Source organism: Coturnix japonica, chromosome 4, assembly GCF_054131305.1.
Source record: "Coturnix japonica strain WE chromosome 4, WE-NBRP24, whole genome shotgun sequence".
Lineage (NCBI taxonomy): Eukaryota > Metazoa > Chordata > Aves > Galliformes > Phasianidae > Coturnix > Coturnix japonica.
The window spans coordinates 42,778,028-42,792,687 of NC_140666.1; the positions used below are offsets into that span (position 1 = coordinate 42,778,028).

Consider the following 14,660-nt stretch of genomic DNA (forward strand, 5'->3'; position numbering starts at 1 on the left):
ATGCAGCTGTTGCTGAAAATGAAAATGGGCAAAGTTTTCCATAACTGAAGGTTTGTTGGACACATTGAGGGCAGGATTCAGAGCTAACTAGACTTAATTAGTTGGTTCTATCTTCGTAGTACAGATGGCAGCAGCTGGACCAAATGTAGCTGCTGAAACTTTGGAGAGTGACACAGAAACTCTATAGCTACTGTGCAGTGGATGGATCCTGGAGGTGCATTTGTAAGAAGAACAATGTCAGAAGTCTGTCGGTAATCTGAAAACATTAACAGGTATTTCCAGAAAGCAGAATACAGATACAGAGCAGCAGGGTAAATTTGCATCTCTCTTCCTGCACGTATCAGTCTGACTAAAGGTATGAGTTCTCTGCTTTGAGCTTAACAGGTTATTTCTGTCAACTGCTTCTCTTTCCTTATGAAATTAATTGAATAATAAAGACATTTTAAGGAGTATGTAATTACTGAATTATACACAGTTTCTACTATGAGACTCCACATTTTTGCCAAGTCAAAATGGATGGTAGTTGAATCTCCACCAAATATGTTGTTGCACTTTATCAGGGCGAATACACATTTTGGGCCAACCACTGTGAAAACTTAAAGATCTGTTTGGAGAGCAGATTGAGTATTCAAACTGGCCCTGTGTTTTCACCGGCAATGTGATAACAAAGATAAACACTGTTGTTATTGTTAAAGATAGATTCATTTTTAAGTGAAAAATAATTCTTAGGGAAGATATTCTGAGGAAGAACGTTATGACACATGGATCTATTTTTGTTGTTTGGGGTGGGGTCTCTCTGCCTTTGTCCCTTTCTTTTCAGTTCTCAGCACTTAACCCTTCCTAGAGGAGGTGGATGTGACAGTGCTGTTCTGCTGACAACAGCTCCTGTAATGCTGATTTCTGTTCTCGAGTATCTCAAGCCAAAGGTATCTCGTGTTTACAGTGTCACTGCTTTTCAGGATCAGGGGAGAGCAAGAACAGTAACCAGCTGAAATCAAATCCTGCCTGCATTCTGAAGAGTGACATTTTAGCATTTGGTATGTTGGCTGTCACATTTCTCTAGGTATCACACAGCAAACTTGAGGCCCTTAAGAATATTCCCACTAGACCATGAGCAAAAAGAGTAGCTGTCCTGCATATGTGAGTGAGCCTTGGCCAGTCCTGAAATAAAACTTCCTATCTGGAGACAGACATTTTTGTAATGATGGTTGAAGAGAGCCATACTGTAAGTGCTGTCAGTGGGCTGTACTGAATTTGTGCGGGTGAATCCATGCTTCACGCTGTACCACTGTTAGAAGGTAGCTGCAACTTAAAGTAGTTTCTAATAGAGCACTGTTTCCCAATAAGAAATATTCAGATGAAACATGTCCTAAAAAGAGATTAAAACATTTCTTTGGGGTTTTTGTCTGTTTTTAGCAAATGTCATAACAAGTGGGATTCCTCTGAATAGGCATCTACTTGACTGTATGGTAGCTAAGGTAAGATAGTTCATGGTTCAGTATGGCACAGTATAAAAAAATGGCTTGGGAACAGACATACTTGATTGACCCGGGAAGATCAAAAGAATTAAGTCTGGACAGACAATTACGGTGTGACATGAACCGTATAGAGACATTTTGGGTGGTCTTTAGGAGAATGAGTTTCAAGTTAGCTGAAGGAAAATTCTGGCTGAACACTGGGAAGGATCCTCAGACGTGAGCCCTGTGCTGCTCATGTACATTGGGTTCTTCTGTTGGTGCCCAGCTCACCTTGGAGCCTCCTCATGCCAGAGGATGGTATGAGCATGCACACAGATACACGCCTGAGGTGAGGCAAAGCAACGGAGCAGACTGTTGTGGAGGAAGCTGGCAGGATGAGCTACCAGGCTGTGCAGACTTTGTGATTTTGGCTTAGAGTGGGGCGAGTGTGTACACTGCGTAATGTTTAACCAGCTCACGTTTTGTTTCTTTGAACCCTTGTAAAACAGCAGGAGACTGGAGGCTTTTGTTAGAATGGAGCCTGACAACCTGCTGAGATGTTGCACCTGTGAGCCAGGGTAAAACGGCCACAGGAGGTTTCTGTTCCTTAGACACAACAGTACATCACCAAAAATGGTGGGGCCAAGGAGGAGTCGAGGCCCTAGGTTCTTCTCAAGCAATTTTTGAATGCATGTCTAATTGAATCAAGCCTTTACAAAGAAGAAACTGTATCTCACCATGTTTGCTGCCTGCCAGAGCAAGTCTGCCCTCCCTGCCCTCACATACACTAATATTTGTAGTTGTTTCCGAGTCTCTGGAGCTCTGCACCTTGTGGCCCTGCAAGTGTAGCTGTGCACATCAGCAGCAGAGCAGAGGAGGACAGCCAGCTCTGGCAGATAGCAGACATGGCAGGAGGCGATTTCTTTTGCATGATGGTGTGATGCCATTGCCTCATCTCTTGCATCAGGCAGCAAAGAGCCGGGAATGCAAGATGATGGGAGAAAGGAATGGGGTCAGGAGCTGGGAGTAAAAGGTTGATTGCTTGGGTGTGCTTTGCACCAAGCAGGGACCACGAGCAAGCAGAAATAAATTGTGTTTGGGAACAGAAGATAGATGTAGTCTGACCTTGCTTACTGAGGAGTTTTGTGAGGGTTTAGAAGGCGACATCGCTGGATGGAGATATTTGCCCTAATTTTAATCTTTGGTTTCCTTTACATATTGTTAGAAAAATGTTGCTCTGGGTTTTCAACCAGGGAATGAGAACAGGGCAGAGGGAACAGCTGGCTGCTTTGTCTCTGGACGCTTTTAACTAAGCTTACATGGACTTAGCGCTCTCATTAGAGTTACCAGACAAGTCACAAGCTCAACTTGACTGCCATCTCCTGAGGTGAAGGGAACAGTGTGATTGTTGGAATGGCTGTGCTGGTGCCCCTCGCTCATTTTAAGTAATTTTATTTTTCAGGTGCGATAAATGTCGCAATGTCACGGATGGGCAGCAGTGCTTGTTCCGGCTCATTCTTTCTGCTTGTTGAAACATTGGAAGAGTTACAAATCTCTCTTTTTTTATTATGCGGAAGGTCTGAGTTGCAACAAACATACAGGGCTTGGACATTTCCAAGATGTAACAGAGCCTTGGGGCAGGAACTGAAAGGTGGTGCTTTGCAGGGCATGAGCTGCAGCCCAAGGAGAGCAGGGGTAAAATAAGGGCTGCGTAGGGAAGAACTTATTGTTCTTCTTTTGACAGCGGGCTAGTCTGACTTTGGAAGGCCTTAGTCAAGAGAAGGGGTAATGATGTGGATGTGTGGCTGACAGAGTGCCCAGCTGCTTTTTGGCTACTGAGAAAATACCCCAGATTTATTTATTATTATTATTATTATTATTTTTAATTAGCTTGGTGTTGCAGGCAAAGGGGCTGTGACTACAGCTGCAGGAAAGAGTTCTGAATTCGTTGTTCCTCAAGTAAAACATTCCTGATTGCTTAATATTTATCTCAAGTAAATTGGCCTCTGGTGCCAGAGAAAACAGTCTTTGGGTTCAGCAGGTCCTAAGGCAAAGAAACTTTATTATGTTTTGGGCAGGATCTACCAGCACTGCCAGATGCTGTGCTATACACTTAACCTGAATCTTCCCAGCAGATGGGGGGCTAAATTTGAAAGCGTGCAGCTGAGGATGAAGGCCGTGATAGTCTGTTTTTTATCAAAAGCTTGAGATCGCAGCAGCACGGAGCTGGAAGAACAAGGGAAGTTTGGGGCTCTGAAACAAACTGGGAGCGTGAGACACAAGTGCAGCTGAAGAACTTGGAGAGTCAGCGGAGGAGGAGGAAAAGATCAGGAGAAGAGAAAGGAGGAACATCTGTCCGTGCAGAAGATGGGGAGCTGTATTCTCATCTCATGTCCTGCAGGAAGAGCATCCAGCTCCAAAGCTCAGACGCTGTGGGCAAGACGAAGGAAAATTCCAGTTCTGAATTTGCAGACAGAATTCAGGAACCAGAGGAAGCTCAGGAGGTTGTACCTTTCAGGTAAGGCTGCCTACATTTAGGCACTATGCCTATAAAATTGCTGTTAGGGGCTGCTCAAGGGCTTTCAATGTCAGTGTGGGCCAGGTTGGGAGCTCTGCAGCAAAACTGCAGAGTGCTGAGAAGTGAGACCCCAGGAACACCCTGTCTTACCTGGTGTCCTGGTGGTGCAGATGCATTTCTTAAGTCCTCATCCATGTGGTTGCTGTGATGCTGGACCTGCTCTTTAGAGTAGGAGGGGCTGTGGGCAGGGATGGAGGAGCAGAAGGTAATGACTCTGTCAAGAGCCTGAAGCTCTGTGGCCAAGCAGACCATTTCTGTCTAGCCCTTTAACCACCCACTCAAGTCAATCAAAGGCCATTTAATGATGAAGGCATCCTTTGATACACTATGTACCTTTTCTACCTGTTTTATTTTGGTATTAATGAAATGTTTTTTCAAGCCCCATTTGCGTGTCTTCATTTGGAAAACAAATTAATCTACTCTGATAAAAGCTGGCAGAGGAGCTCACAGCGAGCATCGCAGTGAGCACGTGAGTGTGCTGACATGCAACTGAGCTGCCAGAATGCTGAGATTTCACAACACCCCACAAAACGGCCTCCTGCTCCTCGTGGGTAATTAAATGTCACTCGGTTTAGAGCAGTCAGCCTTCAGTGATGGAGCTCAGCCAATTAAAATATCTTTTGTGTAAGCAGGATAAAACTGGTGGCATATGACAGGAGGGCGACTGAATTGCTCACAGTTTAATAACAGCTCTAACTGTGCAATAAAGGTGTCTGGTTTCTATGTAAATTGTTGTACACCACAGAACTGTTGGGTTTAATATTAGTGAGCGGGTTTAATGTTTTAGAGTCCTGTTTATACAATGAGGTGCAGTGACTGAAAGGATCCCCTAGATCATAATGTGAATCATGTGTATTTGATGTAGAATCACAGAATGCCTCAGGTTGGAGGGGAACTTAAAGTCCCCCCAGCTGCAGCCCCTGCCATGGGCTGGGTGCCCCCCTCCAGCTCAGGCTGCCCAGGGCCCATCCAACCTTGGGCACCTCCAGGGATGGAGCACCCACAGCTCTGGGCAGCAGTGCCAGCACCTCACTGCCCTCTGAGTAAAGAATTTCCTTAGCATCTAACCTCAGTCTTCCCTCTTGTAGTTTAAAGCCATTCCCACTTGCTCCATCACTATAAGACTGTGTAAAATATCACTCTCCCTCCTGCTTGTAAGCTCCCTTCCAGTACTGGAAGGCTGCAATGAGATCACCACGGAGCCTCCTCTGAGCTAAACAAATCCCTCAACCCTTCACATAAGAGGTGCTTCAGCCCTTACAGTCATGTTGAAGAGAGCACAACTTCTGTGAGCTTACAAAAGAGGAGCTCCCACTCTTGCACTTGAAGGCAGGGATGTGACAACGTGTTTCACTGTGCTGCTCTTGGTTATTTAGATGGGAGAGCTGCAAAAAGAGAAGGCTTAACTTGTGCTTGGCATCATTATATGCTGATATTATGATCCACTGTGTAAATTCCAACATTAGCTGGTGCAAAAAAAAAATAGAGACTTGTTCTTTTAAGTTAACCAGCTTTTTCCCCTCTAAGTTTGGATGTTGCCTTTGATCTGTTCCTGATCACATATCGAGACATTATTTGGGCTGCTTATCTCTTTCAGTTGTGCTGCATGTTTAATGCTGTGCTCGCCAGGGAGTAAATCCACATAAAAACACACTTAAAGTCAGCAGTGTTTCCTTTTCTGGCAGGACAGCTGTGGAGCTGCGGTGCGACGGAGGACCTGACAAGGATGTGTTTCAAGGCTGGGAGCCCCCCAGGAGGGTCAGGCTGACGAGGTGCTGATGGAGAGGTGACCACGTCACACCACTGCCTGGGCCAGGAGTGACCTGCAGGTACAGTCAGAAGCAAAGCTGTCTGTCCACCTGTTGACTTCACCAGCTTGTAGGATCTGAGGGCCGTAGCCATGGTCAGCAGCAGTGCTTTCCCCCAGGGGTATAAGCAGGTGCAAGGGACAGCAGCTGCAACCCTTGGTAGGTATGAGACGTGAGATAGGGGTTTTGGATCCAAGCATCCTTAGGATGTGAGACCATCCTACTTCAAGGCATTTCAATGCAGCCTGCCCTGGCTCTGGATTTTGGCAGCTGGTTTTGTGTTTGCTGGGAGCTGTTGCATACACAGGGGAGGGTTAGGGTTAGAGCAACCCGTGTGTCATTGCAATCCCATGTCTGTGGCAGTCCCAAACTTCAAGACTGGCATTGCATGTGAATGCAGCGCAGTCAGTCAGTCTGGGTACAAGCTGTACCTTGTCTTCACAGGAGTTTGCCAAATGTAAACCGAAGCAAAAGGTTTCTGGATGAAAGTCAGAAGTGAAACGTTGGGCTGCTGAAGTGCACGGTGAGGAAAAAAACTGGGAGAAGAATGTGAAGGATTCCTGGCCTCAACAGAGAACATAAGAAGTCATAAAACAGAAGGATAACAAAAATTACTGGAAAACGGCCATAGTATCTGTTGTACAAAGGAAAGCAGGATTTGGCTGTGCCACACTGAGGGGGGCATCCTTATTCTATGTGCTGGATAGGTACCTGGCTTGCTTTCTCAACTGCTTAATACTGACCTCAGCCCACTGGGTGCAATGCACACCTCAGGCATGTCCCTTCTGCTCTCAGGATGTGGTTAGCAGGGGCGTTACCTCCAGAAGAGCAGTTTGATAGCAGTGGAGATTTGTTCCTGGGGTGTGGGGAATCCCGGAATGGCAGAACTACGGGGAAAAAGAGTAAAGGAACAAAAATACCAAAGAATGAGGTTAAATATTACTAAAAGCAAAGAAGGAGCCGGTTGATCCTTAACAGGTACTGTTAAGTAACATGAGAACAGAGAATGATTTATTTTCACCCAGACAGTGCAGGTCTACTTTGCTTTCTTGCTTGTCCTGTTTTTAAGAAAACGAGGGTTAGAGCTACACGATGCCCATGTGTATCAAGCAGGTGTCTGCATTAAATCCATCTGGAACTCTGGAGCAAAGCTGGGTATTTCTTGGGGGAAAAATGGCAACCTAATGGGATCCTATCAATCACTGCAATGTCTGCTATTTCTTTTACATCAGTGCATATTGCTTATCCACGATGGGTTTGGTTTTATGTTTTTTTCCTACTGTGGAAAAACTGAAGTCATACAACTGCAGGACGTCGGCATAAAGCAGCAGGTGAGTGTATTTTAACCTGCTGGGAAAGCTCTGATAATTTGGGCTGTGCCATATATATGTGTGTGTGTGTGTGTGTGTGTGTATTTACTCCTGTTTTACATCCTACCATACACATACATACATATATGTGTATTTTGGGTTTTCCAGTGCCAGGCTCCTAAGGGCTGTCCCAGTGTTACACAGTCAGTGGTCACAGCGCTTTACGGTGGTACTTGTTTGATAGTGAAGTACCTGAAATAATTCATAAACACAAAGACACCAACTCCTCCTGTTGTCATCCCGGTATTTCCTTCTGTTTGCCATCTAAATTCAGTCAAACCTGGGGTTCTAAGGCCCATTTCTAAGTCGCCATTTTGTGGGCAAAGCTCAATATATATATACCACTCTTACATAGTTAAATGCACTGACAGTAGCTACATATTTAACTACATTTAGCATGAATTCTCATCTCTTGGTTCATTCCATTGCAATGATGAATCTCTTGATCCAGAAATGAAAACAAGACATTTCCATAAGCATCCAGTAAGAGCCTTCTTTACTGAATACTTTAAAATAACGACAAGTCTTTTCCACTATTCACAAGTATTTCTGATGTACTGCGAAGTAACATGAGAGAAGACGGCTCACAATCAGAATTGAAGCAAAGTGGTTGCCAGAATTTTTACAAATAGGTGGTTTGCTTCCATTCCAGAATGTTTGCTGATATGTTTGTGCAGGAGAATCTCCACCTGTTTGGTCAGATGTGCTGCTGTACGTACAGTGCTGATGGCGTCTGAAGGGACAGCGTGGAAGAGTATTCTTAAGAGGGTGCTTTGGCAGTAACAGCCATTTGGAATATGGCCTCTCACAGCTGCAGGTTAACTGCAGGGTTTGACTTTGTCTTAATGATAATTCTGTAACGAGATGCGAAGCTGACACTTGTTTTACACTTTATGTAAGTATTTAAAAGATCTGAGACCTGTTTTTGCTACGTATATATTTTTTAAGCTTTAAGGCTGTGCCTCTAGGAACACTTTACCCATCTGTTGTCATTTCCTGCAATGATACTATTGTCAAATGTAGACTTCTTACAGCAATGATGACGTTCATCGTCTAAAAATCCTAAATCAAATGAAGGGCTCCCTGGGAACCTGCAGAGCACGTGCATGATACAAAACTAAGAAAATTAGTCCAAAGTTCTGATAAATATTTAGCGCCAGCGAGAGCTAATATTTGGTCTAGTTCTAAACAGTTTGATGTTTATTATATACAGAACACTTGGGTAGAATATGGACATTACACAAAGGTGACTCAAGGCATTTCACGGTCTGAATTGTTTGTACAGCAGTAACGCAGCTGCCCTCTTTATCTTACACGTTGGCTCGTGCCCTGTATGGAAGGGAACGTTCCTTGTGCTTTGGCGGGCAGAACCTCACCGTCTGCCCAGGAGCTGCTGGCAGGACTGAGGGTTGGCTCCTGAGCCAAAGGCAGAGCTGTGCAGCATCAGCAGGTGCCAGTTTACATCAGGTAAGGATTTGGTCTTTTGCCTTCAGCATATTACTACATGAAAACTGCACCAGCACTTTTCAATGAGCACCATTAGCTGACTTTGGTAACCTATGTCTTGGTACGACCAGCGGGATCCCGCAGCATACTGAGCTCCTCTCCTGTGCAATAAGAAAGCACAGACTGCCAATTATCTTGCAACTAGAGTCTGTAAATATTAAAAACATAAATACATTAATAACCATACACATATACACAAAACACAGCAGTAGCAATTATACAGGGTGCAGTGCCTACTCTATGTAACTGCTTTTTGATACAGATGCAAGACCAAAATAAATGCTGTTTAATAATGAAAGGAGCAACCCTTCTTCAAAGGTCAGTGGCAGAGATCCAGAGTTCAGGTCCGGGCTTCAGATAGCTCTGAAGCCAGATCAATCCCACTGTCTATCAAACCTAATTAACAGAAGAGTAGCACTATGGGAAGATAATGAACATCTGTTAATACTAAGACTTTCCAAGCCAGAGATTTCATACTGTTTGTAATTAATTCTCCCTTTTTCACAAGTGCTCTTTGGGTGAGTACTTGGACTTTAACAGGGGAATAAAGTTATTACATACAAAACGTGATTTAGAGGCAGAGATTAACAGAAACAACCAGCTCTGATTTTGAGTTCCTGAATTGCAGGAGGAGCTCTTCACGTTTTCAATTGAAGTTGCAGCGAGATTGCACTTAGCAGACCACTAAGAAGTTGTCATTCTCCATCTGTTTTTCCTTTTTTTCATGCAGTTCTGTTTCAAAGCTTGGTAAGAAAAGCATGAGAAGGGCTGGAGGAGTTGGCTGTGCTACTCCGCTGTCTTTGCTAATGCCCTTCAGAGCAGCGTCCTCTTCTCAACATCACATCATCCAGTCCAATGTCCCCAGTTCTTCCTTCCCCTTTCTCCCCTTTGAAAATAACCTGGGAAAACAAACAGAAATATGCCAAAATAAGATGAAAGAATCTTTGGTTAGGAGCGCAACTGCATAACAGTAAGAACGTAAATGCATCAGACAGCTCAGCCAATCTTTACTGACTCAAGCCTATTGATTCTGCTTAGAATTCTTGTTTCTCTGATCCTCTCTTTGGCAGGATCCCCATGAAGTGCCAGCACTTCAGGACAGTTATGACACAAATCAAGGTGTTGGTGGAAGCTTTGCTTCAGATGTCACTGCCAAGGTAAGAATTTCCACGTGAGATTCTGTGGTGCTTTCTCTAGCTCTGTTCTGCACTATTCTTGTTGTTCCTCACAGCAAACATCAAATCCTGTCTGTTCTAACAAAAAAATATGTTGTCTAATAGAGGAGCCTTCCATTCCTAGAACACTTGAACACTGACTTAGTCCAAATGCCAAGCATAGTTGGAACTACAAACACTCATCCTGTATTTCACTATGACTTACAGGAGCTAGAATTCTAGAACTTGCAGTGGTGAAAAACACAAAGCTCCACTAGGATGTGCGATGAAGGACTCTGGCCTTCGTTTATATTCTCCTTAAGTTTCCAGCAGGCGCCCCAAAAGCACCAGCAGTTGGTTGCTTTTGTTTTTTAAATAGAGACATATTTCTAGTTATTTCCTGATTTCTCTGCTGAATGACACAAAGGGTTCAGGTCAGCAGCCCAGGCTGCCCCCACCAGCTGGAAAAGTTCCCAGGTTGCATGAGGAGCTGCAGAGCAGCACTGCCCTGTCCAGCACTCAGATGGGGGTTGTGCACCGCACTGATAGTTGTTGTTGCAGCAGGGATGGTGCAAAGTGAACTGCTGCTCTTATTTACAAGTGTGGGGGTCTCTATAAATCATTAACTTAGAAAAATGAAAATATGTTAGTAATACACACTTATTTCAGCCTTGATTTTAGGACCATTATAACATGTGTGTGTTGTAGCTTGTTCCACCCTTAAAACATCCAAACCCTTTCTTCTGATCTGAAGCAGAATCTACCTTCAAAGAAAGCACAGCCTGAAGAAGTTGCTGACCTTTTGATGCATTATTCTAATCAGCCAGTGTTTCTAAGCTCTTCAGATACTAAAAGATGCCCCATGGTACTTTAAAACAACTGCTTTTGATCACATGAAACAATTTTGTGTTACTGGCATCTTAGATTTACCTCCTTATCCAGATCAGCGGCAGTTCAGCTGAAAAGCAAAATCACTGGTGGCTGCGCAGGTGAGCAACCTGCACTGTCAGAACTGACTGTCTGCACTCCCCCTGCCCTCTTTAACCAGCTATTAATCCACAAGGGATGACTATTCCTATCCCAATGGTGCTGTATTTCAAAAAGCATCTTGAACCAAGTGCCTTCAGATCTTCATGGGATAAAAAACTACAGGCCATGCAGTTGTACTCACACTCTTGATGCCCCGTCCTCGCAGAGTTATGTGTGTCTGCCTCCAGCCGTGGCCGCCGTTCCTTCCCCACACAGCTGGTCCATGAGCACCACTTCTCCTCACAAAGACTTGGAGGGCACCCGAATGCAGCCCCAGCACCTTATGTCTGAACGACAGGCACAAGTCCTCAGCTTGAGCCATATGACCCAGCGGCAGAATAAGATGTGCTGCTTTTCCACCTGTGCCTTTGGGTTCCGAGATGGTGAGATATTGTCCCCCTGCAAAACAAAAAGCAATTCCTTCATTACCATTCTACTTCTTAAAATGTCAGGACCAAATGCATAAAGCACTGTGAAAGAAATAAAACAGGGCTCCACAAGGCCCAGCAAGTCTTCAGTAAAGCATATTACAGCTGGAACAGGCACTGGAGCTGCCACATCTCCCTCCCACAAGGTAAGAGTTATAGTGCTGGTCCCCTGCCTACATTGGGTACCAGGTTAGGTATTTCCTATTGCTTTTCTACAAAGCAAATAGAGTATCTTCTAAAAATGAAGATCACATATTTGTTCATTTAAGACATCCCTCATGCGACCAGGTTGGTTTTAAATTCTCATTGATATGAAAGCTACCGTGCTGATGAGGGATGAGTGGAAGAGGAAAGGAGGGAATGAAAGAGAAAAGAGGGAACAGAGAAAACAGAGTAGGAAGAGCAAAAAGGCAGAAGAGGAAAGTGAGAATAAAAGAGGAGAAATAAGAAAGGAGAAATAAGAAAAGAGGGAAAAGAGAAGGGAGAGAAGAAAGAGGAGGAGGAGAATAAGACAGCAAGAAGGGAGGAAGAAGAGCATAGAGAGAGAAAATGAGAGTAAAGAAGAATGAAAGAGAGAGATTCTCTTGCTCTGAACCTGAGAATCACTAGTTATATAAGAGCAGATTTACCTTAAGAGTTGTTGATAAAGTGCCATTCAGGCTTCCCAAGTGAACCCTATGATGTAGAAATCTTGTTTTTTTCTTTTTTATTACTATTATTTTTAAATATTGTTGATGTACCATTCTGCTTCCCTATAGAACACAATACTGTTTTACAGTTCAATTTTTGCCATGTTTCTACTCAACCAGAGAGACTCCAAATAACTGCACTTGTTTGTTGTCCATACAGTTACATCACTATGAAGGAACCGATCTGACTCGTTACCTGCATCTGTTTCAGATAGTTACAGTGACTGAATCCAATCAATAGGAAACAGCTTTAGGTGGGCACAAAGCCAGCCTATCTCTAGGCATGCCCCTGCAGGTGAAGGTCCTTTCAAAGCAACATTTTCTGCATTCAAGATAAGCTCGTACAGCTTCAACATGGCACCTTTCAAAATGCCAATAAATATCAAACTTTGAAAGGTGAAAGCAAACACTCGGGCACAAGCTGTGAAAATAAACCTCTGAAATGAGGTATTCCAGCCAGGAGGGAGCAGGGGGGGTGACTTCAGGGGACTGGTTTTAACAGGTTGTGTCAACAGCAGCAGAGCGTACACAGGAAGCAGAAAGCTGAGACTGTCCCCGACTGGAACTCAACACAAGAGAAGTTTTAAAAAGGAAAAAAGAAAAGCTAGTTCACAATCATAGTTCTGGAATTCAATGCATATTAGCAACATTTCTTTAAGTATAGATAAATAACAGCCTGAAAAGGGGTGCCATAGCAGGAAATGTAAGCACGGACATCTCTGACAAGGTGGTATGTAAGGAAGGTGGCTCTCCGTGCCCTCATCCTCCCTCTGCATTTTACCACCTACAGCATTTTACCGCCTGAGAGCACTTTCTTTCCGCAGCCTCCATCCGCTCACATAATGCCAACATTGTGTATGTACTTCAAAGGCTGCTCTTTCTCTTCTAGGTATGAGGTAATCCCATGGTCACGGGCAGCCAAAGCTGTGTGTCTAATCCCCAGGGCTGCGGCTGTCGGCCTCCTCCTGTCCTGCACGAGCCTCCTGCTCTGCCCTGCTTCATTTCAGGGTCACGTTTTCTTACCCAGCCTTCCCTGTTCTCAGAAATCACTGTGCACTGGCAGCCTGACTTTCCTTCCTTCCAGTTACTTGATGGTCTTCCTATACACAGCTCTCTGTAACTTAGCATTGAATTTCATAAAGTGAAACAGATCACGTTAAAACAAAAGCATCGTAAGTAACAGCAGAACAGACTATTTGCAGCACTTTCTAATTTTACGGGTAACATGGAAATCATTACATTTGCATGGTTGGTTGAAAAATAAACTTTGTTTCTCCTTAAGTAAGAGTTGTTCTCTAGTCCACGTTTTTGTCCTGATTCTTTTAAGACACATAATCACAGAGTCATAGAATGGCCTGAGCTGAAAAGGAGCACAGTGATCGTCTAATTTCAACCCCCTGCTACGTGCCACATCCAGCCTTGTCTTGAATGCTTTCAAGGATAGGGCATCCACAACCTCCTTGGGCAACCTGTTCCAGTGCGTCACCACCCTCTGGGTGATCTTCTGCTGTGTATAATCTTTTACTGAACACCCTTACTCCTCTCTTTTAGTCATTTCTCTTATAAAGACACCAGCTAAGACAAAAACATGAATGACCTTTCACGTTGGAATCTTGAGTTTTGATTTTATACACAGAAGAGGTGTGGGTCTGAAATAAATACACACCACAACTAACATGATACAGAATCTGTGTAAATCTGTCATAATTCAAGAACTGTCATTGACCTCGAGACCAGGCAGCTCTTCAACTACAAGATAGGATCGTATGCTTGTGTCTTACCTGATGCATCTCTAACCGGCTCCCAGTGCAAACCATCATCCTTGTCCTTGATCCATCCACACAGGCCGCTGTCGAAATTACAGCTGTGTAGCAGCATGCCTACACAGAACAGCCAGAATGCAAAAAGGAACGATTTAAGTCTTTGGGTTGGGGAACTAAAGCCGTTGTGGCTGATGCAGGCATAGAAATAAGATAATAAAAGTGCAGCAGAAGGAGCGCTAGAAAAAGAAGGTGCAAAAATACTAAAACTAAAAAGGGATGCAATTATTATTACTAACAATTTGTGCTATCTGTGCTTAGTTCCTTCTCCTAACAAATTACTAAGGCTCAGTTAGGTAGTTGATTTCTTTATACAAAACATAGCCTAAACAGGAGGCATAAGGTCGAGAAGGCCTGTAAATTGTATACAAGCACAAGAAACCTCAAACAATCCTAAACCCTGGGCCCCAAACAGGAGATGTGATCGTTACCTGGGTCATCATTGGCTTCAAATTCATCAGCAGTAATCCCACGTTCAATTTCAAGTATTTCAAACAGGTTATTGCTCACCCCGGGCTGGCGTGGAACTGTGAGAAAAGTAGGTTTTCAGAAATGAATGAGATAAAGACAGTGACCCACTTCCTTATCTATAATAAAAAATAAAACCAGAGAGCAGCTCTGGGCGTTGTGCTTCTCTCGGAGAATTCAATATATTTAATTACAGTCAATGCACAGATTCATAAACTTTATGCCTCGGTGATTTATGTTGTAACGTTTATCTGAGCTCTGTAGAAGGTGACTGCAGAGCTGCTAAAGGCTCTTCTAATGAAAGCTGCTTTTTCAACCAAGAAAAAAAAGAAATCTCTAACCTTGAAGCGCAC

The 14,660-nt window shown here is 43.8% G+C and overlaps 1 protein-coding gene and 1 long non-coding RNA gene across 9 annotated transcripts in view; one reads left to right on the top strand and one right to left on the bottom strand.

Annotated features, from left to right (window-relative positions):
• The first annotated feature begins 3,850 nt into the window (after nucleotides 1-3,850).
• On the top strand, nucleotides 3,851-7,174 carry LOC107313297 (uncharacterized). Its single transcript, XR_014945808.1, has 4 exons — nucleotides 3,851-3,975; nucleotides 5,721-5,864; nucleotides 6,288-6,366; nucleotides 7,076-7,174. It is a non-coding gene; the product is annotated as an uncharacterized LOC107313297 (long non-coding RNA).
• A 518-nt stretch (nucleotides 7,175-7,692) lies between these two features.
• Nucleotides 7,693-14,660, bottom strand: part of NPNT (nephronectin) — a 38,946-nt gene continuing 31,978 nt past the window's right edge. For all 8 annotated transcript variants that reach the window (XM_085546642.1, XM_085546639.1, XM_015861424.3 and 5 more), the window contains 4 exons: nucleotides 14,271-14,366; nucleotides 13,801-13,899; nucleotides 11,045-11,301; nucleotides 7,693-9,618 (listed from right to left, as the gene is read on the bottom strand). In XM_085546642.1, coding sequence (XP_085402768.1) covers nucleotides 9,523-9,618; nucleotides 11,045-11,301; nucleotides 13,801-13,899; nucleotides 14,271-14,366 — 548 coding nt within the window. In that variant the 3' untranslated portion in view covers nucleotides 7,693-9,522. The remainder of the gene's footprint in view (nucleotides 9,619-11,044; nucleotides 11,302-13,800; nucleotides 13,900-14,270; nucleotides 14,367-14,660) is intronic.